Source organism: Eretmochelys imbricata, chromosome 7 (genome assembly GCF_965152235.1).
Source record: "Eretmochelys imbricata isolate rEreImb1 chromosome 7, rEreImb1.hap1, whole genome shotgun sequence".
Lineage (NCBI taxonomy): Eukaryota > Metazoa > Chordata > Testudines > Cheloniidae > Eretmochelys > Eretmochelys imbricata.
In genome coordinates, this window is record NC_135578.1 from 58,910,669 (window position 1) to 58,938,243 (window position 27,575).

The window sequence follows — 27,575 nt, forward strand, 5'->3', positions numbered from 1 at the left end:
CAAGACCTGGGTCCACTTTTCCTTCCTAAGCATTTTACTTTCTGGTCTACAGCATCTGAGAAGAAGACTCTCCAAAGTAAAGCAATGCCAGCCCAGTCCCAGAGCAAGCCCAGTTCCTGGAGCGAAAGCTTGTCTTCGGCTATGAGGTTGATGCCTGGCAAGAATGTAAAGGAAACAGTGTGCAAATCTGAGGTAATTTCTATTTCCCTATTATTAGCCTACATCACCCACTCGGAAGCTTAGGGGGATGGATGGCTGGGTTCAGGAGGCATCAGCTAAGATTGCCTGGGGTGTTCTCATAAGAATCACGTTAGTAATTATATAATTATAGGGATAAGTATAGTAGTAATTATAGGCATCTGTATTACCATTAAGCTTCCTTTCATAGATTTTCAGGCTAGAAATGACCATCATGTGATCTTGTCTGATCTCCTGCATAGAAGAGGTCAGAGAACCTCACCCAGCTTTAAGCCCAGGTCTTGTAGTTTACCTCTAGACTCTCCTTTCATCTCAGGCTTGGTTCTTTGTTGGTAACATCTCTTTATTAAAAGGCTTTTAATCAAGTAAGGCTCTCATTTAGCAAGACGCTTAATTGCACGCCTAAATTTAAATCTTTGATTAGTCCCAGTGGGTTTAAAGTTAGGTGTGTGCTTACACACCTTGCTGCATGGAGGCCTAATTGCAGAAAATAAGAATAGAACGTTGCACTCTCCCACTGATGAGAGGGGTGAGGCATTCCCAGGTGTTGCTGCTACTTCTGGTTTAGATCACTGTGTGGACCCCATCTCTCTTGACGTGGTACAGGGGGCCCCGTCAGCTGCCTCCAAGGCACTATCCTCTCCTCCTCTGCCCACGCTGGAGGCCCCTCCTTGGGGACTAGGCAGGCTGGGAGGAGGAGTGTGTATACCAGGCATGGGGCCAGAGGGCATGCATGTCACTACCCCATCAGCTGCACAGCTGTTCTCAGGGAAAGACAAGGACAGCCAGACTGTCCATGCAGCTGCCCAAGAGGAGTGAGTCTGGATTAGTTGGAATCGGACCATGTTAGCAGAGCACTCCTATCTTCTCTGGCTGGGAAGCAATAATGGGGTCATGGCTCCCTCCAAGCACCTAGCGGACACTTGTCCATATCACCAGTAAAGAGCACAGGTTAGTGGCTGTTAGCAAGCACTTCTTAAATGGCCCCTGGCACAGAGTGGTGGAGGATGCCGCAGGGCAGGGTGCAGTGCATTGGGAGGGTATCCTGGGCGATGCGTTCCAGGCCCTAGGATCCTGGATTTAATCCACTGGTGAGTGTGTTACCGGTCTCTACCCTCCCTTGCTGATTGGCAGAGGAGATGGCTCTGTTACAACCCCAGCTGGGGTGCCTGAGCTCCTTACGTCAAGCTGCACCACCCCATGCTTTTAGCTGTGTAGAGTCCCCGGTTCAGTCCCCACTGTGTCAGCCAAGATGGCAGCCCTCATATAACCACAGCACTCACCAAGGTTTCTCTGAATAACATCCTACTCATTGCTTAAGATCTCTTTGTTGGTTACAGAGCGAGCAACTTCTTCCCAGGTACACATGTAGCCTGTGATGTCATGCTGCCAGAGCACCGACTATTTGCCCTGGGGTCTGTTTAATTATTTTTTAAAATTAATTTTGATTATTACAGCTGATTACACCTCAGTGAGCAATGTAATTGATATTTGTTAATGTATCCCAAGGAACATTTTGTACAACATGCTTTTTGCTGTTGAAGGTTAAAGACTCCGTTATTGGTTTTTCCCTAAATATGCCCACATCATTAGTTCCTCCAGTGAAAAGGTTGCCATCTGGAAAAGGCAGCATGGAGACATTATTCAGGCACAAGTGCATGAAATTGGTGTTTCTGCATCTTCTGTCTCTCTTCTGCAAGGGAGAGGCTTGTAATTAAAGGAGCTGGGTTGGAGGAAACATTACTCATTCGGTGTTATTCCTTATCATGTCAGCGACTGACAGCTCTGCAGCGCTGACAAATTGTTCCTCGCATTGAGACACAAAATGACAATTCCAAATGTTCTTCTCCCTCCAACTTCTCTTTGCGAGAGTTAACAGCACTTTTCAGCCAGACCTACTTGAGAAGCGGGAAAATGGATCTCCAAGCTTCTCTGCAGCCTGCAACAGTCCCTCTATACAGGATCCATTCATAGAGTATATGGGGGAATCTTCAGAAGTGCCTAAGTGAGTTAGAAACAGAGATCACATTGGCAATCATTGTGCTCCCAACTCACTTAGGTGCTTTTGGCAGTCTCACCCCGTTGAGCTCATTGGCAAAGTTCCCTTTGACTTCATGGAACCCATGGTTTAGTTGCAGATATAACATAACTCCTGTGGCCAGACCCATCTCTACCTTTTTCAGTGGCACTGCTCACATGAGTAAGGTGGGCAGGAGTTGGCCTTTGGTCAGGAAGGCTGCTGCTTTGGTACAGTTCCCAGAACTGGTTTAGCTAAATATTAATGAATGGGAATACCTGCTGCCAAGTTGGGACCGTATGGAAATGATGCTTAGTGGGCAGCATACTGGCAGTGCCTAGGGTTACATGGAATTGAACTCGGTATCAAATTTTGACCTCTGCTCTTTTCTCCTTATTGCCAAATAAAGTCTATGGAGAAGGAAAAAGGGGGATGACATGTAGGGATTCTCACTTGTTAGTTGTCCTTGCATTTGTTTTCAGTGCTATATTGTGCATAGTGTTATGTCTTTTCATGCTGCTTGAAAAGCTCAGATTCTTCTCTTAATCAGGAGAGCTAATTGGTCAGGATGTCAGGTCTCCACCCAGGGGGTCTGAATCAAGAGGATTACATTCTATTTATGAAGGGGAAATAAAGCATGAGATCAAACTCTCCATATTCCAAGCCTATTGTTAACGAACCTGTCAGTCTCATATGTACTACTTCTGGCCAATATTTTCAAATTTAGGGCCTTTTCTTTTTAAATGGCCACCTAAAGTTATGCTTTAAAATCCACATTTGGACACTAAATAAAAGTGACCTAGTTTCAGAGGGTGCTGAGTACTTGCAACGTCTCATTAATTTTAGTGGCAGCTGGGGGTGCTTAGCAGCTATGAAAACCAGGCTGTTTTTATGTAGGTTGCTACTTTTAGGTACCTCAGTTTGACAATGTTGGTCATAAACTTTATCTTTTCTTATCTTTCTTCAAAGACTCTGGTTGTTCCAAGATGTGCTGTAAAGGGATTGTCCTTCATGTATTGTCCTGTCTTTCTTGGGGAAAAATCTTAGAACAACCAACTCTACCCCAAGCGCGTTAGACCTTGAAAAGGGGTAAGGGCCAGGGAGTCCATGGAGCCCCGTTGGTTTTATGTGGAAGCCACTCAGATACTGTGGTGAGGGGAGGTGGTATGAAATCCTATGGTAAGATAAGATAAAAAATGTAGGACTACTGGTTAAATAGTAGGGGGAAAAACCTTAAAATCCAAACATCCTAGGGCCAAGTACAAAATTCCTGCTTCTTTTTACTCAGGGCTAAGTCCTGTGGACCCTAATTGAGCAAAAGTCCTGTTGGAATCAAGGGGAAATTTCCCTGAGTCAGTAAAAACTCAGTGAGCCCCTCAGGATTTACCTCACAGAAACCACAGATGAAAGGGATCTGGTTGGGTTATTAAATCCATTCCTCTGCTCCCCAGAACGTAGCTAATAGAAGGTGGAGAAGTACCCGTATTTGATGTGATAAAAATACATTTCTAATAGCTTTTTTTTTTCCAAATTGTTGGTCATAAAGTAATCCTAATCCATTGAGCTGTGCTGATTTACACCAGCTGGCTCGCTATTCCTGCTGCACCTTTCACCCCAGGATCTCAGTGCTTTACAAACAATGAATCAACCCCCCGTTTCCACTGCCCGGCTGTTCATCCGTGGGTACTGTAATGGACAGAGAGGCTAAGCAACTCTCCTAAAAGCTGGGTGGGCTCTCTCATTCATGCCCCAGCTTTGTCCACTAGCCACCCCCCGCTCCTGTGCATCTGTTGCAGAACGTGTGCAGGGTTAAAGAAGAGTTTGCAAAGCCAATTGATGGCGTTTGTGGGAGGAGGGAGAGAAGGAGCACAGTCTGGTAATTGCTCCATTTTTCCTACTTGGAAGCCTGAATAACCATGCAGGAGCCACAGGAGTGCTGTGCCAAGCCATGTGATTCTTTGAGATCTGTCAGCTGGCAGAGGGGGAAGGATTTTCCCATGTCTAGCTCCATTCCTGCCTTTCAGAGCCATCTCAGAGGGGAGTGTGGGATGAGAGCTTATCTGCCGCGAGGGCTCTCGTGCTTGGTCCTGCAGGGTTCTGATCTGCCAGCCAGTCTGTTAACCCTCAGCACATCTTGCGCAGGATTTTGGTGTTGGGGGAAGGAGTATTAGGGTTATATTTAGATTTGATTTTAGGGTTAATGTTGGCTGATTAATTTTGTTTGGCTCCTTTAACAGAGACAATTGTAATGGGTTCCTTATTCTTTTTCTAGTTCAGTGTGTATGTTCTTTTTTCCCCTCCAAGGCACAGATGCCTTGAGGGGCTGGGGAAAAATAAATCTTTTAAACTCTGAACTGCAGAATAAAAAGCTTAAGCTGAGCCCGGGCTACTTACACTGCAAGAGCAGAAACAACAGACTAGCTTTTTAGTCATTTTTTAGTCTCTTCCACGGGAAGGTGCAAAATTGCATTGGCAGATGGACGTAGCACACCCAAACTGCATCTGTAGAGAGGGCCAGATTGTGCCTCGGCCATTGTGGGAGCTTGAGGTGAACAGAGGGTGCAAAGAGTCTTCACTCATCTTGGACTCTTGTGTATGGGGCCAGGCACAGTATTGCTTCTTGGGGGGTGTCTAGTACTGAAGTCACGTCAGCAAGTGGAGCAGAAGCAGCACAGTGGGGAGCCTGTCTCTGGCATGCTGGGAGCAGCCAGTAGAGTGTGCCGCCCCTCCTCAGACCTCTTTTGTGGCTGTGTGGTCAATGACCCAGCACCCCTCAATCTGACTGCTAGATCCTAGCATTCAACAGAATGTAATCAGCACTTGCATTAAACCCACAAGCAGTGGAGGCAGGGCAGGGTTGTGACTAGGGTGACCAGATAGCAAGTGTGAAAAATCAGGACGGGGGTGGGGGTTAATAGGTCCCTATATAAGAAAAAGCCCTGAATATTGGGACAGTCGCCATAAAATCGGGACATCTGGTCACCCTAGTTGTGACTGAGGGTAGAACAGGGCCCCTTGATTTCAGTGAGATTGCACTGCTGTAACTATGGCACGTATATTCTTTGATTCCCCTGGCTAGGTACCTACATACCCCCATCACCACAGCCTTACAACACCCCACTAGGCAGAGGAATGTTCGTTCCATCGCACAGATGGGGAACTGAGGCACAGAAAGACCCTGGAGCTTTCCCAGGGTTACACAGTGGCAGAACCCAGCTATCCTGAATCCCAGGGATTTCTTAACCACAAGTCAGTCCTTCCTCCTCTCTGGATTGGAAATCAGGGTTGATGTTTGCACCCTACTTCCCGAACAGTGTTGGAGACACCACAGCAGAAAGAGAGCCTGCCTGTTCTGAGCAGTAAGCTATATAGGTGCTCAAGCAAGGAGATAAATACTGTTAGAGGGGGGGAGCAAGGGATTTGAACTGAAATGGAGAACCTGCTGATTTCTACAGAACATTTTAGAGGCAGAAGGAACCTGTTGATTATAGCAGCCTACAAAGCGTATGAACTGAAGATGGGGGTAGATGAACCAAAAACACTTTAAAGCAAATATTTTTCTTACCAGTCGTTCTGTTTGGCCTTTTCTCAGTTATTTCAAACCAAACTAAAACAAGCAAACATATAATTATGAAATTTCTTTGCAAAGTGCATCATTTGTGGAACATCTTTATCTTTGTAATAGAAGGATAATTAACATAACTAATTATCTAATTAAGTTCATTAAGCATCCACCAACAGTGCACCGTGAAGTTGACATTATGTTCTACTGTCAACAAATGCTTTGATTTCTTAGGAAGTAATTAAAATGTAAATTAGCATGCCGTTAAATGCACAAGGGAAGTGTGGAATTTCATATTCATTTTAAAACTGCTCATAGCAACATAACTTTTTTCCCCCTGCAATGAAAGCAGGCACTTTGCTATTAATGATGTATATTGAACAATTCCCATTATAATATTATTGTCTAGTTTGATAATTGACTCACAGCTAAATTGCACTGGCCTGTGGCAAGCTGGAGAAAATTAAAGAAACTTTAAACAAAAAAACTTTTTAGTTCCTCTCAAACAAACATATCCAAGTCACTGTGCTCAGTTATCACCTTCGTATGAGGAATGTAAGGGAAATAATATAAGATCTGTGCATATTATGAACTAATAGAGGTCGGTCTATGTATCTATCATCGCATGGAACCAATCACCATACTATCTTAAATATAAAGAATCTATATATCCTTTTAAAGTAACTATTTTTATGCGAAATTGGTAATGAAGGTGCCATTTATAAGCACATAAGCGTGGTTAGATAGGATCAGCCTGAGGTCTGTCTAGCCCAGTATCCTGTTTCTGACAGTGCCCAGAACCAAATGTTTCCAAGGATGGTGCAAGAACCCTACAACAGCAGATGTGAGATAACCTACCCCTCCCCCAACCAACATTGTCACATCCTGATCTCTATTAGAGAGCAGTTTTAAGCCTTCACGCAGGAAGTTTAGTATCCATTCTAATATCTTACCATCACTAATTATGATAACTCTGGACATTCCTGTTCTCCATATAGGGATCAATCTCTGTTTGAATATTATTAAGTTTTTGGCCTCAATGACATCCTGTAGCAGTGAGTTCCACAGTTTAATCACACATCATATGAAAAAGTATTTCCCTGAATGGATATTTGCTGGGTTTTTTCCCAGAAGTATTTTCCTTTTAAGCAACAGAGTATTACTGGATCAGATTTAGAGGGGCTTCAGGGTTTGAGTCTAATATTCAGAGCCAATGTTCTCGTGAAGTTTTACATCCAAATGGCAGAAAGCTGTGAAGATTAGACAATTTATATTTGTGTAGATAAAAACAGATCCTTATTGAGATCAGGAGAGTTCTCCATGCAGGAAGAAGCTTAACAGCAAATGCTGACTACTCAAATGTGTGTGTCTAGAGATCTAGATACAAAGTTTCAGCAGAGGTGAAAGCAGATGTGCGGTGGGAAGTATTTTGCATGAGTGAGCTGGCCAGAAACTAGATAGGGAATAGGTCCAGCAGTGCAGACATGACCCTAGGAAAATGGCTGGAAATCTGCCAGATTCTCACTGATGGAGTTGTGAGGTGAAGAATTTAAATTTGCAAAACTCCAGAAGTTCCAGAGTGAATTTTTTTTGCACTTAGACACCATGGTGATAGTTGCAGCGTAAAAGCCTGAATAGAAAGTGGTGTGACTATTGGCAGCACTGCTTATATGAAATATTTTATATAAAGTTACTCTTTTTAATAGCAAGGGTGGATCTAGTGGGAAGTACAAGTATGGGAAAGCAGGAGACTTGGTTGTATTTATTGTTAGCAATGCCACAGACTCACTCCCCCCTCCCCCCCCGCCAAGGAAGGTCAGTGTCATCATCCCCATTTTAAAGATGGAGAAACTGAGGCACAAAGTGGTTGAGCGACTTGCCCAAATTCGCACAAGAAGTCATTGTCAGAGCCAGGACTAGAGAACCCAGCTGTCCCGTTCCCCAGGCTTGTTCTCTGCCTACTAGAAGATAGCCTACTTCTACCTGTGTTAATTTCCTAGGTAATTTTTTTATTGCTATAAAGTCAATGCTGCTTCCATGCTGTCTGCTTTTAGCTGTGCAGTATGCTCTGGAGTTCTGTTCTCTAAGGTCAAACACAGACACCATACTTCTGTTTTTAACTCTGCAAAGCCACCCTTGTGTATGTGGTGAATTGAAATTTGGGGCTTTTTCTCATTAAGTTTGCTATTCCCCAGCTAACTGGTGATGCCAGGAATCTGTCCATGATCCTTAGGAGCAGTTGGCAGTATGCATTAGCCTCCTAGAGGGTCGAGGCACAAGGCTTACATGCAGCATTTAGCTTCTGGAGCTACAGTCTGTTGAAAAGCTAAATGAGTTTTGGCTGTGTAACGTACAATCAAATCTATGCAGTGATGACAGTGCTGTGATTAATAAGAGCGTGCCAACAGCTCTCAGTGACGGGGGTGTCTGCTAGTGAAAAAGAGTAACTCTCTTTTTGTGCTAAAAAAACCCATCCTTTCCTTTAACTTGACATTTGTAACCTGATGAATAATAGAATGTGCCCTTTGCTACGAACTGACCATCTGGCTTTCTCTGTCCCCGCAAGTCACTAGAAAAGAAATCTGATCGCAAGACTTAAATGTGGCTTATTGGTTAGAGCAGAGGACCGGGCATCAGGACTTCTGCAATCTATTTCTCATGCTACCACTGATTTGCTATCTGCTTTGGGGCAAATCTCGGTGCCTCGGTTTCTCTGTAAAATGGGGAAAACTATTCGTCCTTCACTGGGGTTAGACTGAGTGATAGAGCCAGTTGAGCTGTCCATGGAGGAATTCAGCCCCTTTCTTTTGCAAGTGAATTGTCCATGGTACAGTCCTGGGTTTTGTATGTTTGTTACTTGTAAGGACTTTTTGATGTCCGGACTGACTTTTTGTTCTGTGTCTGTACAGTGGCTAGCATAGTGGGGTTCTTGGTTCATGACTGGCTTCTAGGGGCTACGGAAATACAAGTAATAAATGATCATTATGATAATAGTCCCTGAAGCAGGCACAGAGACTGTTGAACATTGAAAGCGCACGTGTTGCATGTGTTACAAAAATCAGTGCATATGCCCAACGTGTCTTTTTAAACTCTCCTAACTTTGAAAAAGCACAACAGTTTCCCAGACCAGTGGAAGAAATCCCTGTGATGTAGGAACCAAGCTAAAGCTGTTTAGAAAAATCCAAGTTTTTATAATGGCCGGGGGAGGGGAGTGCATTTCCTTATTTCATTCTGGAAATGGCTGAAAAGTTTCTCTTCACACTTTTAAAACACAAAACTCCCAGACTGAGACCAAATGTGATGGATTTCAGCCTATAAGTAAAAGATTGAGGTGATGAATAACTGAAAATGTCCTGTTGGTAACCAAATCAGGAAAGCACTAAAGCCCTTAACATTGAAATGAGTGAGTCTAAGTTCACACTTACACTGCTTTCCTGAATCAGGGGCCCTAGAATGGAAATGCTTATGCTACCTCAGCTGTAGCTGTCACTCTGCCTACAGTTGTTGCCTTTCCACCCACAAACCTGTCTACCACCCAGTCCAAATAGTACAACAGAACACACCCCAGTAAAATAAGTTGGTGCACACGTTTAAAAGCCAATCCATTGCTAGACACCAACCCTTCCTGTATGTATAACAGCATTACATACTTTCATACACTGATTTCTGACCCATCAAAACAATCAGTACATCGGTCCTGATCCTGCAGTATAGCATAGGAATGCTTCTTACTCATATGCATAGTCCCTTCAACTTCAGTGATACTCCAGGAATGCCCGTTAATCATGGGAGTAATTCTGACATGGTCACACCCAAGTTTCCATGATTTCCAGTAAATCTGCCCTTGCCTGTATCTTTGGAATCATTCTCTCCTGCGATGCAGTCTGTACTCACCTCTTCAATCCTGCTGAACAAAGGCCGGAATATTCTTTGCCGTTATTTCTCCAGCTCAAATCCATGTTGCTTTCCCTCAGGAAGTGCTATTCAGATCAGGGTGTGGAGAGAGAGAGTTGGTGGGCTGTGAAGTCTATAGCGAGGATCATCTTCATTTCCTCCTCCCCAACATAAAACATGTGACTGAACCGTCATAAAGCATGGAGAGGGCCTGAGTCTTCTCTCTTTCCTACTGGTGTAAATCAGGAATAACTCCTTTGAAGTCATCAGGGTTGCACAGGGATAAAACCATGTAAGCGAAGAGAGAATCAGTTCAATAATCACCAGTGTGTAGCTTCATGCAGTTCTGGAAGGAAGTCAGGTGGTGGTGTGATCAGGATGGTATGTGAACCCAAACAGAATGGAATAGGAGGTGGTATCCACACCTCCATATTGAAATCATACATCCAGGTGCAAACTGCTACAGCTGGTGCCGATACTATTTACGTAAACATTTCACCTAGAACAGGACAGGAATTTTCCATCCAATTTAAGCGCGTCCTCTTTAAAATCTCTAGGCATTACTTAGACATCTATGGTCTGATTGGGAAACTTTCATGTGCAAAAAAAAGAAAAGCCAAATGAGAAATGATCCTTCCAGCAATAGGAAATGTGACATCTGTCAAATCAGCCCTATTAGAATAGTATCAGGCATAGCAATGGTCAAGTTACATACAATATCTTCCATTGTTGTTTGCAGTGTTGTTGTAGCCAGGTTGATCCCAGGATATGAGAGAGACAAGGTGGGGGAGGTGATATCAGGAGATTGAAAGCTTGTCAGTTTCACTAACAAAAGTCAGTCTAATAAAAGATATTGTCTCTCCTACCTTGTCTTTCTCAAGTTAAAGCTGCCTTGGTCTCCCCTCCCGAGTTAAGGGTGGGCAAATCAGTTCCAACGGTGGCTAGTTTAACTTAATCTTAACAGCTCTTTACTAAAGCTGGCTGAAAATCTTCTGCTGAAACTTTTTTCCTTTGGATGGAACATTGGGGTTTTGACATAATTTTTTTTGAGGGGGGGGGGAAGGGGGACCAAAATGCCTCAAGCTGAAACATTTTGACTGGAAACTGGGTTTTTGGCAGTTTTTGACACTTTTTTCAGTTTTGGGCTGAAATTTTTTGATGTGCAGTTGCTAGAAACCAAATGAACAGTCCACATTTTCTGCTGAAATTTGACAAAAATTAACATTTCTTTTGCTGAAATTTTCCACAGGAAAACAAAAATTCCACCAGCTCTTTTGCTTACTTAGTAGATGAGTTGAGACGTGAGATCTCTTTCACATGACCAAAGTCCTCTCTACTTTTTTTTCTACATTAAATCTCCCCTCCTACTTTTCATAAAAGCAAGGGTTTTCCTGGAACTTTGACTGAAATAGCTCTCTCCAGCACCGTTGTTAAATGTTCTGGTTGTTGCCACATTCTACCCTAGAGATCGTTATGCTGCCAGAGGGGAAGTGTGCCTAACGATATAACACTGCATTGAGACTCAAGAGAGATGGATTCTATTCCTGTCTCTGTCACTGGCCTGCTGGGTGACTGTGGGCAAGTCATGTCACCTTCTTGTGCCTCAGTTTCCCCATCTGTTAAATGGAGGTGACCTCTGTTGTAAAGTGCTTTGAGATGCACTGATGAAAAGCACTATGTAAGAGGTAGGTATTATTTTTGCTATATGTATGTAAGTGCTGTGGGCTTGAAAGCTGCTTTATAAATTCCCCTACCCCACCCCCCCCAAAAGAATTAAAGTTGCAGACACATATCAGCAGTTGGAGGCCCTGATTCAGCAAAGCACTTAATCACATGTCTCACTTTAAGCATGAGTAGTCTCATTAACTTAAATGGGACTGCTCATCTGCAAAGGTGTGCATTGCTGGATCAGGGCCAGAGCACTCAACACCATTCAGAATTAGCCCAGACAGAGGATCTTAGCCACTTGGGCTCTCAATTTGGCACTTCTCCTAGGTTGTAACCCCCCTCTCCTGAGCTACTGGCTTTGGAGTGTACTGTGTGTGAGAGGGATCATTGTATTATGGGCCTATAATTCCTCTAAAGAAAGCACCAAAGTGCAGAGCTGCAATTACATCACGTTTCTTTAGGAGAGAGCTGTGTGTCACCCATGCAGCATCTGTATCATGCAGTGGGAGATTGTTATGGCAAGAATGAATTTTTGTGGACTGTGGTGCTCTTTAAAAGTCATATAAAAAATTAGATATAAAACTTTCTAGAGCTCAGTACAGCAGGATATTGATAACTTAATAGTCACACTTCTCGCTGAGCAATTATTACAAGTAGTACCTCCGATTCCTCTCACTGACAGAGATTAGGAGAAATGGGTCTCTGTTCTTTCAGTTTGCTTATGTTGTACATTTGCCAGTTCTTTGTGCTGTCTGTTTCTCTTTTCCTCAGCATTAGTCACTTTCCCCAGCATTAGTCACTTTCCCCTTGTTTGCATGGGCCTTTTGCATAACAAAAGGGGGAAGGGAAACATTTTTTTTAAAATAGGAAAATATAATTGTAAACCCAATTGTACTGTAAAACCACAAAAATTGGCAGGGGACTTGTGAGCAGCAAAATAACCTGAATCTACTTGTAATGTAAGTGACAAGAAGAAGTCATCTAACGGCTTGTCAATATGAATATTTAGTTTTCAGTAAGCTGTGGTGGGAATCTACCCTGCATTTGCCTGCCACGCACTGACTATCCAGGTGGACTCTGCTGATATGCATTAACAGTTTGTTAACGTGCCTTGATCTAGTCCTGTTGCAAAGACGGCTAGAACAAAGTGCGCTAGTGCAGGGTAGATTCACATCCCAGTTTGCCATGAACTAAATGTTGACGTAGAGAAGCCCTAAGTGGGACGTGTAGCAGGGTGATGTATTCCTTCATGTTAAGGGTATAAGGGACTGCCATGATCATCTAGTCTGACCTCCTGCATAACTCAGGTTAGAGACTTTGACCCAGTGAGTCCTGTATCAACTCATGCATGTGACGGCCCCTATCTTAAACTATTATCATCCACATACTGACAATGCAGTATTAACAATGACAAAAACAAATTTATCACTTCTAGTTTTAGCCAGATATGCTGCAACAACACCATTGTGTTTATCCACTGGGCAAGGTGCTATGTTAAAAGATAAACCTCCTTATCTTGTTCAGGACATATTGTTTCTGGGGATTTTTTTAAACTGGAAAACCATTCTGTCTTTACTCAAAGCAGACAACAGCAAGCCTGGTATAGTTATTAATATTCTTAAAACATGGTCAGATGTATGGGTTTTGGTCAGAGTATTGGAGAAATGGTAATCAGATATCTAGATATCTGTTTAATATTATTATTTATATGATCGCAGTGCCTAGGAATTGCCCTCTCTTTTGCTGGGTACATCTCTCACGCATTAATTTTTCTCTCCCATTAACCTCCTAGATTTTTTTTACCATTCTTCTAATTTTGTGAACACATGCTTGTCTTGTGGTGGTAATCCTCTGGGGTTTGCTCCAGGATAGGTGGTTCTGGTTGAGGATGGTTGGATACAGCTTCAATACCAGTCCCCAGCTGACCACAAATGGTTGCTAGAGGAACCCTTCTTCCCTCGGAGTCAGCTCTAAAGACACCTAAGCCCTGCCAGCTCCAAAGCATACCTAAACCCTGTGGGGCTGGAACCTCATCCAGAGCCTAGGGAAGTCTGTGGGAGTCCTGGATCAGAGCTCTGAGAGCGATGGAGCATCACTGAAACGCCAAATATGGACTGCTTTGAAATGGCTGCCGCTGGATCACTGACCTGGCCTGGCCTTTTAGAACTCTGGGCGGTCTCTGACCGTTGCAGGCACATAAAGGAGGTTCTTGTCTGATCTGTGTGGTTTTTGCCATAGTTCTGTAATGCTGGAACCTGAGCTCCCCTTTTGCCCTGGGCCCATCTTGGCAGCACGGGAAAGTGATTGCTGTCTAGGTCAGTCTTTATGGGAGTTTTATATGAATTTATGGACTAGTTTTGTGAGGCCGCAACTGTGATTACAGGTTTAATGATGCTTCACACAAACAAAATGTAATGGCTTCCATCAGTGTAAAACAGGAGCTTCCTGCAGGGAAACACCACTAAATGGGACTTCGCGGCAGGGGGACGGAGCTGGTTCTCTGCCAGCACCACATAGACCTTGTGTGTTAACTCAATTATAGCACAGCGCCAGCAGCAGCTAGGCAGTTTGCTTTGAGGAATCACTGCCCAAGTGGCACGGCGTTTATGCATTTAAAAGTTACCCATCTGATTCATGGCTTTTGGTTGAGAAGGGCTGGGATTAGTACACTCAGCTCAGTGCAATCTGACCTCCCTGACCCCTGGAAGAGTACTGTGTGTGGGTTCTGGTGGGGTGGAGGTCTTTGCGTGATAGTCAGGCTTTCTGCAGTCAGGGGTTTATTTGTAGGAGATGGCTGAAAGGAACACTCCTTAGCATCACCTGTACGGGCTGTGCATTCCGTGCCTTCCTGGCAGCAGGGTATTTCCCTCTTCTCTTCCAGTTTGCCCGAGGATCGTATTCTCCTGTGCTCAATACATTTGAGTACTCTCCTCACCTTGCCCTGCACTTCTGAGGTCTTTGTGCAGTGTTTGTCCCAGCCAGCCTCAGCAATCTGTCAAAGACATCACTGTCTGTGAAACTCCCTGCAACTTCGCTGATGTTCAGCAAACCCCTTGTCTAGCCGTCTCCTGGCTACAAGTTGCTGTCTCTAATTGCTAAGAGGGGAAAAAGTTCTTCATCTGCTTAAATACCATCTACAAGTAACAGCGTGTCTATTCTGTGTGCGTGCAACTGCCACATTGGGGCACCTGTTGTGTACGCAGGTACCCTTATATTATTTAGGATTTGTACTGTGGTAGCACCTAGGAGTCCCAGTCACGGACCAGGACATCGTGGTGCCCGGCGTGGTACAAACACAAAACGAAAAGACAGTCCCTGCCCCAAAGAGCTTGCAGCATGGAAGGTGTTAAAGCAAGTGAGCATCTAGCTGCAAAAGGCAGATGGCAGCGTCTAGTAGTTAGAGCAGGGGGCGGCCAGGACCGTTTTCAAGCAAAGGTTTTTATGTCTCCCTCAAGAGAATCTTTTGTGTGTGTGTGTGTGTGTGTGTGTGTGTGTGTGTGTGTGTGTGTGTGTGTGTGTGCACACGCAGGTGTAGGGATGGGGAGGACTACACCCGCCCTCAAGAGTTACCTTGCCTGAGGCCACGTAGGGGCATTTGCCTACATGATTAGTGTTTGAGTGGGAAAAGGAGCGAACTCACAAGTCACAGTACTTAGCTCGGCCCTCTAGCATGAACGGGCGGGTAACTCTGCAGCACCCATCAATTCCTCACTGCTCCCTCTCCTCAGCCTGCTCCCTCATGAGACCCCACATGCTTCTCAGCAGGCTAGAAATATCATGGAAACAGCATTTTCACGTCACAGCCCTTCTGGGACGCAGATATTCAGAAGCAGCCAAAAGGGTAAACCTGCCATTTCAAAGCGGAAAGTTTGGATTTGCTTTGAGTTTAATGCAAAAGTTTGAGGGGTTCTAATAATAATGATGAATACTTTAGGCCTGATTCTGCTCTCACATGACACCAGTTTTCCTCCTGCCTAATTGCATGGCATTGGGTGGTGTCACTCCTGATTGGAGATCTCCCTAAAAGTGAAGTTTTAACTCAAACAGGAAATGCTGGATGAAATTCTGTGGCCCGTGTTACACAGATGATCACATGGTCTCTTTTGGCCTCAAAATCTATGGATCTATGATTTACACGGGTGCAAGTGAGCCCAGAATCTGGCCCAGTATGTTTCTTTAACCCCCTACCGCTGAGACTCTCGTAACACTTCACTAACATTAATGAATTTAGCCTCACAACTCCCTGTGAGGTCCGGATTCTTGTCCCCATTTCAAAGATGGGGAAACAGAGGCACAGGCAGGTGCATAGGCACAGGCTCAAGATCACATAGCAAGCTATTGGCTGAGTTGTGAATGCAACCCATATTTCCTGACCTGCCGGCTGTACTTTCCTTGGACTAGCACAGAGCTGCTGAGTTTGAGAGACGCATTCAGATAAAAATGTCAATGAAATAGAGAGGTGGTGTTAGATTAATTGTTGTGTGGGACAAGTCCAAACCCTCCTGCCTGGGGCAAGGGAGGCTGGCCTTGTGGGTGTAGTGCAGGAGTGAGACGCAGTAGCTGTGGTTCCATTCCCAGTTCTGCCACACACTTCCTGTGCGACCTCGGGAAAGTCACTTAGGATATGTCTACACTGCTCTAACTCAGGTTTGAGCCTGAGCCCCATTTCCATCCACACACTGATCAGTTTGACTCAGGCCAGGGAGTACTCAGGACCCACCTCCGAAGACCCTGCTGGAGGGAGAGGGGGGTCAGAGCCTGACTCCTACTTTCCAAGGCTGTGTAGACACACCACTAGAGTTAAATTTTCAAAAGCACCTAAGTGACTTAGGAGTCCAAGTCCCATATTCAGAAGTGATTTAAGAGTCTGAGTCCTATTGACTATCAATGAGACCTGGGCTCCTGCTTGCGTAAATCACTTTTGATAATAGATGGAGCCTCCTAAATCACTTAGGCACTTTTCCGGCTATTGTCCTTAAACTCTCAATTGGCCATCTGTAAAGTGGGGATAATAATCCTTCCCTTGTCTGTCCCATCTATTTAGACTGTAAACTGTTTGGGTCAGGAACTCTCTGTTATTGGGTGGATGTACAGCGCCTAGCACGTTGGGGCCTTAACCTCAGCTGGGGTTTCTCGGTGCTGCAGGAATAGAAAAAATATTTCTAATCTTGCACTATTCCTGTGCTGTTATCTCATTCGTTTAAACAAAGGAAGCCTGAATACTGGTTTGTGTATAAATGTTGCCTTATTTGCTCTACTTTCTTTCTCCTTCTAAATAATTCCAGGGCCAACACATGTGTTGAGTTCATGGATATATTGGGCTCACTCAGGGTTCCTTTCATTGCTCTGCTCTCATGGGCTGTAAACAGAAGAACTCCTGTCATCACCCCATCATTCTGCTTTCAGGAGAGTTCCCCAAACCCACCTGGTCTACACTCATAAAATCCCAAGTGACCAACGGTTGCTTAACTCTGCTTCTGACCCACCACCAAACCTGTGCATGCAGTGCATGTTACTGAGCATTGCAATGTCTTCTGGTGTTTCCTCCAGGGCTTTGTGTCATGTATGGAAAAGTACAGAAGGAGTGGGCAGGAGCTGTACGCATCTTTGTACAAAGATCATGTACAGGTAAGGGATTGAAGATCTCAGAGTTTGTTTCTATTGTGAAGATGACATTTTTTAACTTCTCAGACTGCCCAGTCAATGCAATGTTGTGTCAGAGGTGAGATGTTGTCCCTACTGTATATACAGCCTGCAGAGTGCGTGGTGAAAAATTCTGGCTCATAACTGGCTGAAAACAGTCATGTGATGAGTCAGTAATTTTATATTTACCTCCTGTGTGAGTAACAGTACTGTGGAGTAGCATCAGTCACCAATCAGATTGCACATCCCCAGGTCTGTCCTCATTTCCACTGGAGTAATTTAAAGACTAGTCCAGATTTACATCGATGCAAGTGTGAGTGAGAATTTGGCCGTGTTTCCTGATTGGCTCTTCAGCTGTCAATAATAGTTTTCATGGAACTCAGCCTTACAGACAGTTAAATCCCACATGCAACTCTTTGCTTCCTGATTGGCTCATCAGAGCTCAGTGCCCTGGAATTCTAATCTCATCTCCCCTTCAGAACGGTTGTATAAAACAAAACCCAACCTGGGTATACTTCAATTCATGGCCACAATGGAGAGATTTCCAGCTATTTCTGATGAGACATTCAGAATGTTTGTAAAGGTATGGATACTGCCTGTGTTTTGGTGAATATCAACATTTGCTGTCACTGGAGATGCACACTGAGCAGGACAAGCACAGGTGCATAAACTTTGATGTTCATCTCAGACAATGTCAATATCTGTTATTTCATGTTATTTAATATTTTATTGCAAAATAGTTTTGTGTTTCCTATTTTACTTGGTGACTTTGTGTAATGTTGGGTTAAATATATCTGGTTGAGTATTGCTATTCAGTGAAATGTAAATGGTTCCATGTGGTTCCAAGAGTTCCAGTATTTAGACTGGATCATGTAGAGTTCAGTGAGGGTCACTACCTGCTGGATTGGCAACACTCCTTCCTGCCGTGTCTGGGGTTTCCATGGAGGGTTCCATCCCAATCCCAACTCATCGGGGTCATTAGATCCATTGAGATTGCAGAGACAGAACAGCTGCGGGTGGTCTGGGAAAGTGGAGCGTGACGGAGTGATGCGAGTGATCCTTTCCTACAGATGCTGCAGTGTGGTTACAGCAAAGCGGCAAAAGATTGGGCCACACTGGAGGAGCAGCTGTTCACCAGAGGGGGCCCATGGGGAGCCGTTTCGGGGTTGTCAGCCCCACGGTGGGGTCTCGATGGGTACGAAGGGCCTGAACGGATGCGGAAGAGGATTCGGTTCGAGAGGGCCCATGGGGCAGTGATGCGAATGAGAAGCGAGGTAACAAGCTTTTGGATGTGGTGTGCAAATTCTCTTTCTTCCTTTCCCCCTGGAATAACCCACAAATAACACTCTATGCATGTGGCTTTTTAATCCTCTCCGCCCAACTAGTCCTCCTTTCCTAATCCCATTGTCTTGACTCACTGGGTCATGGTCCTCAAGGTTGGAAACTGCAGCGGTCCCTCGCTCTCAAGTGGGGAGGGAGGCCACTCCACCTCTCTGTATTAGGCAATAACTTTTGAGCTTGGGCCTCACTGCCGGGGTCGAGCCGCACGCAGTCTATAGTTTGGTAGCCTGCTAGCAGGGGTAAACCAGCAGGAACAGTCTAGCCCTCTCGTCCCCTTGGGTGAGGCAGGGCAAGGCAGTGAGCAGTCTTTATCCGCAGCCTCTTGGCTGGGGTGGAAAGCAATTAAGAGTTTGGGCTCTTGCCCTTTGGCACGGGGCCCAGGAGGGAGCAGGCTTTAGCCTCAGCGTGTAGGCTTAAGGCAGCCAGCTAACACACAGTCTAAGGGCTCAGGTAGGGGTGAGCACCCAAACAGTCTAGTGTCCCAGCATGACAGGCGGTAGACTTACACAGGCCTCCTGGCCTAGGGTGGGGATGCTGCCACCCAAGGGGTGGGATGGCAGTAGGAGGAGGACGCCAGCCCGCCTGACTCCACTGCGTCCCAGCCCAGGGGTCTGGGTGATTTAAAAGGGCCCAGGGCCCCCTGGCCACTGCTGTGGTAGTGGTGGCTGGGCGCCCCGGGCCCTTTTAAATTGTCTGGGCAGGCCGCTGGGCTCCTAAGCGTGCACAGGGTGGTACCAGCAGCAGTAAAGGCAGCCAGGTGGGCATGTGAAAGCCCTAGCCGTGTCAGAAGAGCGTGCCCAGCAGTGCAGCCGGCAGCAGCTCACTGGGCACCAGCAGGCACAGCACCGCACACAGACACACAGACCCACACAATGCAGTGAATGCCATTGTTGCTTCACATATTTGTATCTTAAAAAAATATTTAGCAATATTCAGGAAGGCATCTTTGGCTATGATGTTTTCAGGCAGTTCAGTAAATCACTATAAATAAGATTGCTCTCTGTCCAAAGATACAAAGCCCCACATTCAGCACATGCATACAAATGACTTTTCCTCTCAAGATCAGATAAAGTCCAATATTTTTCATAGCAATGAAAATTTGTGTTGTATGTTTTATTTCAACTTCCTTTTCCATAGCATATGTACTGTATGTGATCCTTCATATACTATAAAGAATTAATTTCATACCGGGTAATTGAAGGCTGCTATCAAATCCCCCCTCTTTCTTCTCTTCTGCAGACTAAATAAGCCCACTTCCCTCAGCCTCTCCTCTTAAGTCATGTGCCCCGGCCCCCTAATCATTTTCGTTGCCCTCTGCTGGACTCTCTCCAATTTCATTCCATAATGTATTTATTTAATTTAAATATATAATTCAAAATAACAAATTCTACATCTTATATTTAGGCTCACAATTTGTTTAATACTGGTGCTGTAACTGGAAAAAAAAGTTAACTACATCAAGCATCGCCACAACTTATGTATATTGGGTTCTAAGGTGTTAGGAATAGGATAAAAAGTAGTGTCGTAAACCTCAGCCATCCCTTTCTAGGGGGCCCATTGACTGTTCTGCCCCGAGGCCTGGAATTGCTGTCGGTGGGCCTGAGTGGCAGAGAGGTCAGTGAGGATCCAGCCGCAACACGCTGACCTAGGGTCAGTCAGCCAGCAATTTAGCCGGACAGTCGTTGGCTGCCCCAGGGCTACTTCCTACCTCCCTAGGGTTTGGTACCTCTCTAATCTCCCAGTCCTCTGGATCCTCTGGGTACACAGCGGATGGCAGTCCCGGCAACTCCTCTTCAAGGTCAGCCTCCTCTGGGGGCAGGTGCTGCAGAGCACAGATTCAGCTCCTAGGTGCTACAGCAAAGTGGAGGAGTCCTCCTTTCCTGACTCCCGCTCAACTGAGTTGCAGGGCCCTTCTTTTATATTTCCTGTCGTTCTCCCCCCACACCCCCAACATACTTCGGGTAAGGGGGGCAGGGCAGGTTTGGCTCCACCTACCAGGGGGAGTGTAGTGGTCCCTCGCTCTCAAATTCGGAGACAGGCCACTCCGCCTCTCTACAGAAACCCATTGAGATTAGCCATTTTCGAGGGGCTTACGCGAGGCTGCTACATGTTTAGTAGTGGTGGAATGACTGGTAGGCACTATATGGAATGGTATGCACACTCCTGCCTAGTGAGATCTTACAATTAGACAGGTTTTCTTTCTCTCTGCAGTATCCCAGAATTATAGCATGCCCTCCTGGTGGCATTTTGTTTCCTGAAGTCCAATGTAGAGAAGGTTACTCTGCCACCGCAGGCTTCAGTGCATCAGACTGACCATCCTGCTGGACCTGGACAGTGGTTAAATGAGTCTTGCTTGTGGAATTAGAGCAGTCTGAGTCAGGTGTCCAACTATCTTATCTAGTCTTATGTCACTGCCCGTCACTGTAGGATTTGAGATCCAGCTCCTATCCGCAAGAAGCAGAAGGACTTAGCCTGAGTATTTCAGAATATTCGCTTCTCCTGTCTTTGTGATTTACAAATGGAGCTCCAATTCTGCAGCCCTTCCATAGAGTAGAATATGACTTTGTCCTGGCATTGGCACTGTTCAGGAGTCCGCAATGAGGTCCTGATTTTAAGAAGAGTGTGGGCTTTTCCCCTTTGATTGTAGCGCATGAATGTTCATTTTTATGTTGTTTTGGTCATTTGGGATCCCCTCAGAGGCATTCTTTGCAGCTCAGCTCTGAGTCTGCAATCTGTGCCATAGCTTGGTGTTGGGGTATGTTGCCAGCCTGCGTATTCCATTCTAGTGATGGCTGTTTTCCTTCCAGGTTCACCAAGCTACCCCAATTCACGGAGAAAATCAAGGTAACATTTAAACTGATTCATAGAAGAAAATGAGCTCATAGGTCCAAACTTTGAGCTGAAGTAAGCAGATGTGACTCCAGGTCTAAATTTGTCACGGGGATTATAATATGGTGGCAAGTCTAGTCTACTGCTGTCTAAAGTGATCTGAATTTTTTAGGGTAAAATTGAAGGTATCATTACACATAGCACTTAACCAGATGCTGATTTCATTACTGTCTTGTGGCCAGTGGGAGAAAGAAGAAGCCAGAAACCGACCCTAAAATCAAAGATTTAGGCACCTCACAGAGAGGACTGGAAAGCACTTGCCTTTAAGGGGTGTGTGTTCAGCAGATTAACTGTTGTTTGCTGAATGTTTACCTTCTACAGCAGCACCTTCTCTGTTGCACCCACTACTTCTCCATCCTCTGCTGCGTGCCATGAGACACCCCTTTAAGATATCGTTTGAAAGGAAATGAACAGGGCACTAATTGGCTCAGGGAATGATAATAGGAGATTGTGACTTTCGAAGAGCTGGAGAAAAAATGGGGGTAAAAATCCCAATTTTTTTTTTTTGACTTTTCAAAGTTATTTCTATTTCCCTGGATTCAAAATGGAGCCCTTTTTTTCCATTTGTTTCTAAACTGTCAACATTTTTTCCAAATTTTTCTTTCCCTAAGTTTTGGTTTTTCAGTCAATACAGGAGGTGTTTGGATAAATTTTTTTGCGAAAAATGAAATAGTGTGAAAAAGTCACTGAAAATTTTGTTTTAGGAAGAAAGGCCGTTTTTGGGGTGTAAAAATTTTTGGTTTGATACATTTCAGCTTCCCATGTCGCTGCACTGGGGCAAACCTTTAGGGTAGGTCGGTGAAACTGTTATTATTAAGTATGTTTATTATGGTAGGGCCTAGGTACCAACAGAGAACGGGGCCCCTTTGTGCTAGGCACTGTACAGAGTACTAAGTAGTCACTACCCTGAGGGGCTTACAGCCTAAATAGAGAAGGCAGAGGAAAGATAGGGGAAAGGGATGCAACATACGCACAGATCATGTCTGCACTGCATGAGTGTCTGCACAGCACTACGTGAACTCCCAATGTTCTGTTGCAGCATGCGCTGGGCTCCGTGAGTGTCTCCAGGATATTACAATTACCAGTTCTTCCTAGTTTCATCTGAGCAGCCTCTTGTTTGATTTTTTTTAAGTACTTCTGGTATCGGCCAGAGCTAGTACAAACATGGAAATAAACATGTTTTTTTCAGTATTTTCCAATCTTCAACTATTATCGGAGCTCAGTTTGAGTTATGGTTGAATGCTGGGGCCAGTTCCTAGTTAGTCCTTCCCTAGCAATTAACAGATTTCACTTCTCTCTTGCCTAGTTTAACCATTGTGGGGAGTGGGGTTTGGCAAATAAATAATGCCATTTCCCAAGACAGAACAGATTGGGTGAAAGTCTAATGTTGCTGTTCGTGGCATTCGGCTGCCACTAAAACTGTGATCTCCTTCATATTGATGTAGAAGAGCTGATGCTAAATGGAGCAGAAAGGGAGATGGATGAGAGGGGAATGGATTGTAGCCAGCTGACATTCTTCCCTGCCCTACATGAAAGTTTCCACTCAGAAGACTTCTTGGAACTGTGTGTGGAAAGACAAATTATCCTGCAGGAGTTTGCTGAGAGGGAAAAGGTACCGTCTGACAAACCGGGAAGATCTTTTGTGGCAGGAGGCACTTTGTGGTGGAGCTGGGAATGGACAGTGGGTGTTAGGGGACTTGGGAACAGTCTATAATGGCACCATTGTTGTTGTTCTTTTATCTGTATTCCTGGGAGTACCCACAATTTGCTAGACACTGTCCAGATATGAAGACCTGTTCCTGAAGTGCACACGAGGTTGTAAGATCTTTGGTTCTTTTTGTTCTGTCTCTGTACAGTGCCTAGCACAGAGGGGTCCTGGACTATGATTGGGGTTCCTAAGGGCTACCACAATACAGATAATAATAATAATCAAAATCAGCACTTACCCTGGTGGGTTATTTATTTGACTTTCCCCTTGTACTTCAAGGCCCTGGAAGAGCAAATATCACATTAAATTTAACCACTAGGGGCAATAAAAACTGACTGTAGTTTTTGGTGGCACTGCTGGAAATCTATTCCCATACCTTCAGCAAGGAGATTAGTGGCCCATGTCTAGGGGGTCAGGGAAGGTTTCCAACAGCTGGGAGATAGGATGGGTCAGCATTCGCTCCAGACATACTACATTCAAGGTTCCTAAGATTCCGCCCCAATTCCGCCCTGCCAGAAACCTTTCCCAGTCCCCAGTGCAGTGCCCTGCACTTGACTCGCTTCCCGGCTGCCTTGGGACATGCCAGTTCTGTACAGGCAACACTTTGTTGCTGCCATAACTGCTGTTTGAAATGATGGTCAAATGGCTGTCACTTTTCTTCTCTGCTGCTCCAAGAGGAGATGCCTTTAATGCCCTCAGCCAGCCCTCCCCGCTCTTCCCCCTCCCCCAGGTGTGCTGGAGCAGACTCCTACTCTCTGAGCGTGCACACAGCCTCCCTGTCCCCACCCTGACTGTGTCCCACACCTAGCCACATCAGTGCTGGTGCCTCCTGGATCCCACTCTTACCATGCTGCCCTTCCCCATGATGCCTCCTAGGATTGGGGAGAGGACAGGACCCAGCAGTGTGGCCCATGCACTAGACATAAGGAGTCCCAGCAAGGGGCAGGTGAGGCAGAATTGGCTCCTTCCAGTAGCCCCAACCTACCCTCCGCCACAGTCAGAGACCCTCACTTCTCCCCATCAGATGATTCCCATGATAGCCACTGTCAAACCCTAAGAGAAGGGCTAGTTCTTGGTGTGGGAAAGGGATAGGGATTAGCCATTTTCCAGGGAGTTCTGAGAGACCCATACACGTTTAGTAGCTATGGCCTTATTTTCTGCCACTTTGCCCTATACATGCTTCTTTCCAGTGGGTCCTTTCCTGGCGTTTGGCCCTTCAGTGTGGGAAGCCCAGCAGTTTGCGTCTATCTAACAGTGAAAGCCACTCGTGAAAAATATGATTTTACATTCTCTGTGATTAAAATGTTCCACTTTGGAGGCTCTATATGGATATAGATTAGAGTTGGCTGGGAATTTGCCGCTGGAATGATTTTCTGATGGAAAACATCCTTTTCACACCTTCAAAACTTCCCTGGGGAGCATTTCAGTTTTACTGAAAAAAAGGCTCCCCAGGGAAGTTTTCCACCAAGACAGTTGAAACTATGGCTCCCCGGCTGCCCACCTGGGAGAAAGTGAAGTTGATGACAGCCTTCCAGTTTGGTTCTTCTGAAACTGAACTTTTCTGGAAATCCCTTCCCCTGCAAGAAATCAGTTTTGACTTTTCATCCTCATTCGGGGTGTAAAAATGTTCAAAACAGCAGAATTTTCTGTGGGAAGGGATTTTCCATTTGCTGGCCAGCTCTAACAGAGAGAGAGAGAGCTTTTATTTTTTTTGTATAGCTTTTTGTGGCACTTTCCCAACAAACAGCCGTCATGTTCTGTCTCTCCAATGCGCTGCCTCCCAGTCCCATTTGAGCTGTAGGTACCATGTAAAACAAGGCACCATAATTAAACATTCCCCACCCCCAGCAGAAGGAGAAGGGGATGAAAATGTGAAACATGTTTTCCATGCCTGGTCCTAATCTCATTCGGAGGCTTCAGGCTCTCGCTCTCTTCCGTGTAACTCCACGGGAAGCCATCAGAAATGCCAGACGTTTTCCTCCAGCAGCAGTCACTACATTGCCAAACTGACAGAGTATTAAAAAAAGCAGTAGGGGGTGACATTAGCTGTCCTGTGCTCACTTAGTACGCGGCTGCCTCATGAGCTGTTTGTGCTCTAACCACGCAAGTGGAACTGGCTTACCTACCATATTGCAGAGAGATGTCATGGCGATGCCTTGGCAGCTAGGAGATTGATTTGCTCCAGCGCAGGGTTGCAGTGGCTCTGGAGAGCACCGAGTGTTTTATAACGTTACAAGGTTTTGTTGCTGTGGCACAATCAAAGAGAAACCTTTGTAACATTTTCAACTACACAGCCTCACTTTACACACAGCTGCAAATTCTCTGCTGGTGTGTGACACCGCTGAAGTCAGTGACGTTACACTCGTAGAGCATTTAGCTGCACTCACTGCAGCTGAGTAACACTGTCTGCAATCTGCTCGTGCCAACTCCACCTAGCCCCAGGCTGGCAGGCATTTGCTGTGTGCTGGGACCTGATCTGAAAGCCATATTTCCTGCACTGCCTAAGGATAAGATGTCTTGTGTGCCATCACTGTCACCTGCCCCCCTTGGATGCACAGAGGAGGAGGTGGGTATAGGCCAGCCTGAATGCTCACGCACCCCTCTGAGCTGCTTGCGGAGACTGAGTCTGAATGCAAGGAGGCGAGAGCAGGCTCAATGCAGTGGCCTTAGCAAGAGAGGGGGGAGAGGCAGGTCAGTGGAGGATGTTTTTGCTGCACCCGCTTCCCTTTTCCTCTGATGCAAGTAGAGTCCCGCACAAGCGGGGAGTAGCTGCATCCTTTGGAGGGCTGCAGAAAATTGCTTGCCCCCTGTGAGTGCAGTGGGGAGCAGTGAAGGAATTTTGCTGCTGTCATTACCCAGGGCCAGGAGTTAGGTCACAGTCTCATCCTCACAACAGATGAAATTGGCACTATAGTTATAGAGGGGTGGGGGGCAAAGTGTAGGGTTTTTCTCTATGTTGGAGTAAGTGTGTGTAATGTGCTGGAGTGTGTGTGTGTGTGTATCTAAATCTCTGTGCAAGGTGTGTAGGGAGGATGGAGCATTAGTCTGTGTGTGTGTATATACAGTATGCTGAGGCTGTGTGTAGGTTGGCTGTGAGGGAAGCTGTGTGCATGGGAAAAGGCATGTTAGGTGGTGTGTAGGTTGGCTGTGAGGGAAGCTGTGTGTGTGTGGGACAAGGCATGTTAGGTGGTGTGTGTATATACAGTACGCTGAGGCTGTGTGTAAGATGGCTGTGAGGGAAGCTGTGTGTGTGGGACAAGGCATGTTAGGTGGTGTGTGTATATACAGTACGCTGAGGCTGTGTGTAAGATGGCTGTGAGGGAAGCTGTGTGTGTGGGACAAGGCATGTTAGGTGGTGTGTGTATATACAGTACGCTGAGGCTGTGTGTAAGATGGCTGTGAGGGAAGCTGTGTGTGTGGGACAGGGAGTGTTGTGTTTGTGCAGATTGCTTGGTTGATGCAAGAGAAACACGACGTGAACCCGCCCAGCCTGTTCTCCCTGGGCCAGCCCTTTAATAACCCTGGCTCACCAGATGAGCAGGGGAGATTTGATTCTTGTACATGTGTCGGGTTCACATCTGCAGCCTGAGCCCCCCTGCTGCAGAATGTTTCCCTGCTCTTGGCAAGTCTTGGCTACTCGTGCCAGGGTATTAATGTGTTGTTTGCGTGCCCAGACTGAGGAGGAGCAACAGCACAGCTTTGCTGACCAGGACAATCCAGGGGGTGGTTTCTCTTTGGTGGAGAGATTGTGAGTTTTGGAGGAAATAAGCCATCAACTGCCAGCGAGTTACCTGAGACCAGAAGCAAGTCAAGCACCAGTGGGTAATGTGTCTGGTTACCAAGAGGCCTACGGTCTAGCAGTGATGTAGCACCAGGCCCTTCCTTGAAAGGGGGCTGAAGGTGCCAAGGACAATAGAAGCAAGTAGCAGAAATCAGGGAGCTGGACACATAGTTGTAGAAAACGAGCTAGTCATTCAGGGCATCCCTTCTGGAGGTGAACTGCCGTGAGGTCATCGAGGGTACTAATACTTGGGGCAAATAGGGGGGCTGGCCTGCATATGCTTCGATGCAGCCAGTGTTCCTAGGTACGCCAGCCCTGTCACAGGGACCTGCCAGTTCAGTGTGGTACTGACATGGGCAGTTTTCACAGGGGCACCATTATGAGCTACCACAGCACAGGGACACAGCTGTGGAGGGTTTGCACAGTGTTGAAGTATACTGGAGACAGGAAGCCAGAATAGTTATCAGAGCAGGGAATTGGAAAGGAAGATACTTAGGTTCAATCCCTGGTCTGGAGAAAGTCAGGTCTTGCCCCTTGCCTCAGTTTCCCCATCTGTAAAATGGGAATACCAATGGCCACCCACGTCACAGGGAAGGGCGGGGTTGAGTGTTAATCAATGTGTGCAAAATACTTTGAGATCCTCAGATAGCAGGAGCCAGAGATGGGCAAAGTTTTTGTATGAACTTATTTTCTCCACTGTCAAATCAAGGCTGGCCCTGTGTGCGTCTTGCTGGGTTGGAGGGGGAGCCGGGAGACCCTTCCCCACCAGCACTGGTGCACAGCAGGTAGCTGGAGTCTGGGTGGCTGGGCTAATAGCGCAAAGGACAGGGATTCACTAGCTCGGGCAGAAATGCTCACCAGCTCCGTGTGCTAA

At 45.8% G+C, this 27,575-nt stretch overlaps 1 protein-coding gene across 1 annotated transcript in view; it reads left to right on the forward strand.

The window, feature by feature from the left end:
• Positions 1–27,575, forward strand: part of WDFY4 (WDFY family member 4) — a 237,361-nt gene that overhangs the window by 121,313 nt on the left and 88,473 nt on the right. Inside the window, exons 39-43 of the mRNA XM_077822441.1 lie at positions 53–192; positions 16,890–16,967; positions 18,053–18,256; positions 21,131–21,167; positions 22,658–22,824. Of these exons, the coding sequence (XP_077678567.1) occupies positions 53–192; positions 16,890–16,967; positions 18,053–18,256; positions 21,131–21,167; positions 22,658–22,824 (626 nt within the window). The remainder of the gene's footprint in view (positions 1–52; positions 193–16,889; positions 16,968–18,052; positions 18,257–21,130; positions 21,168–22,657; positions 22,825–27,575) is intronic.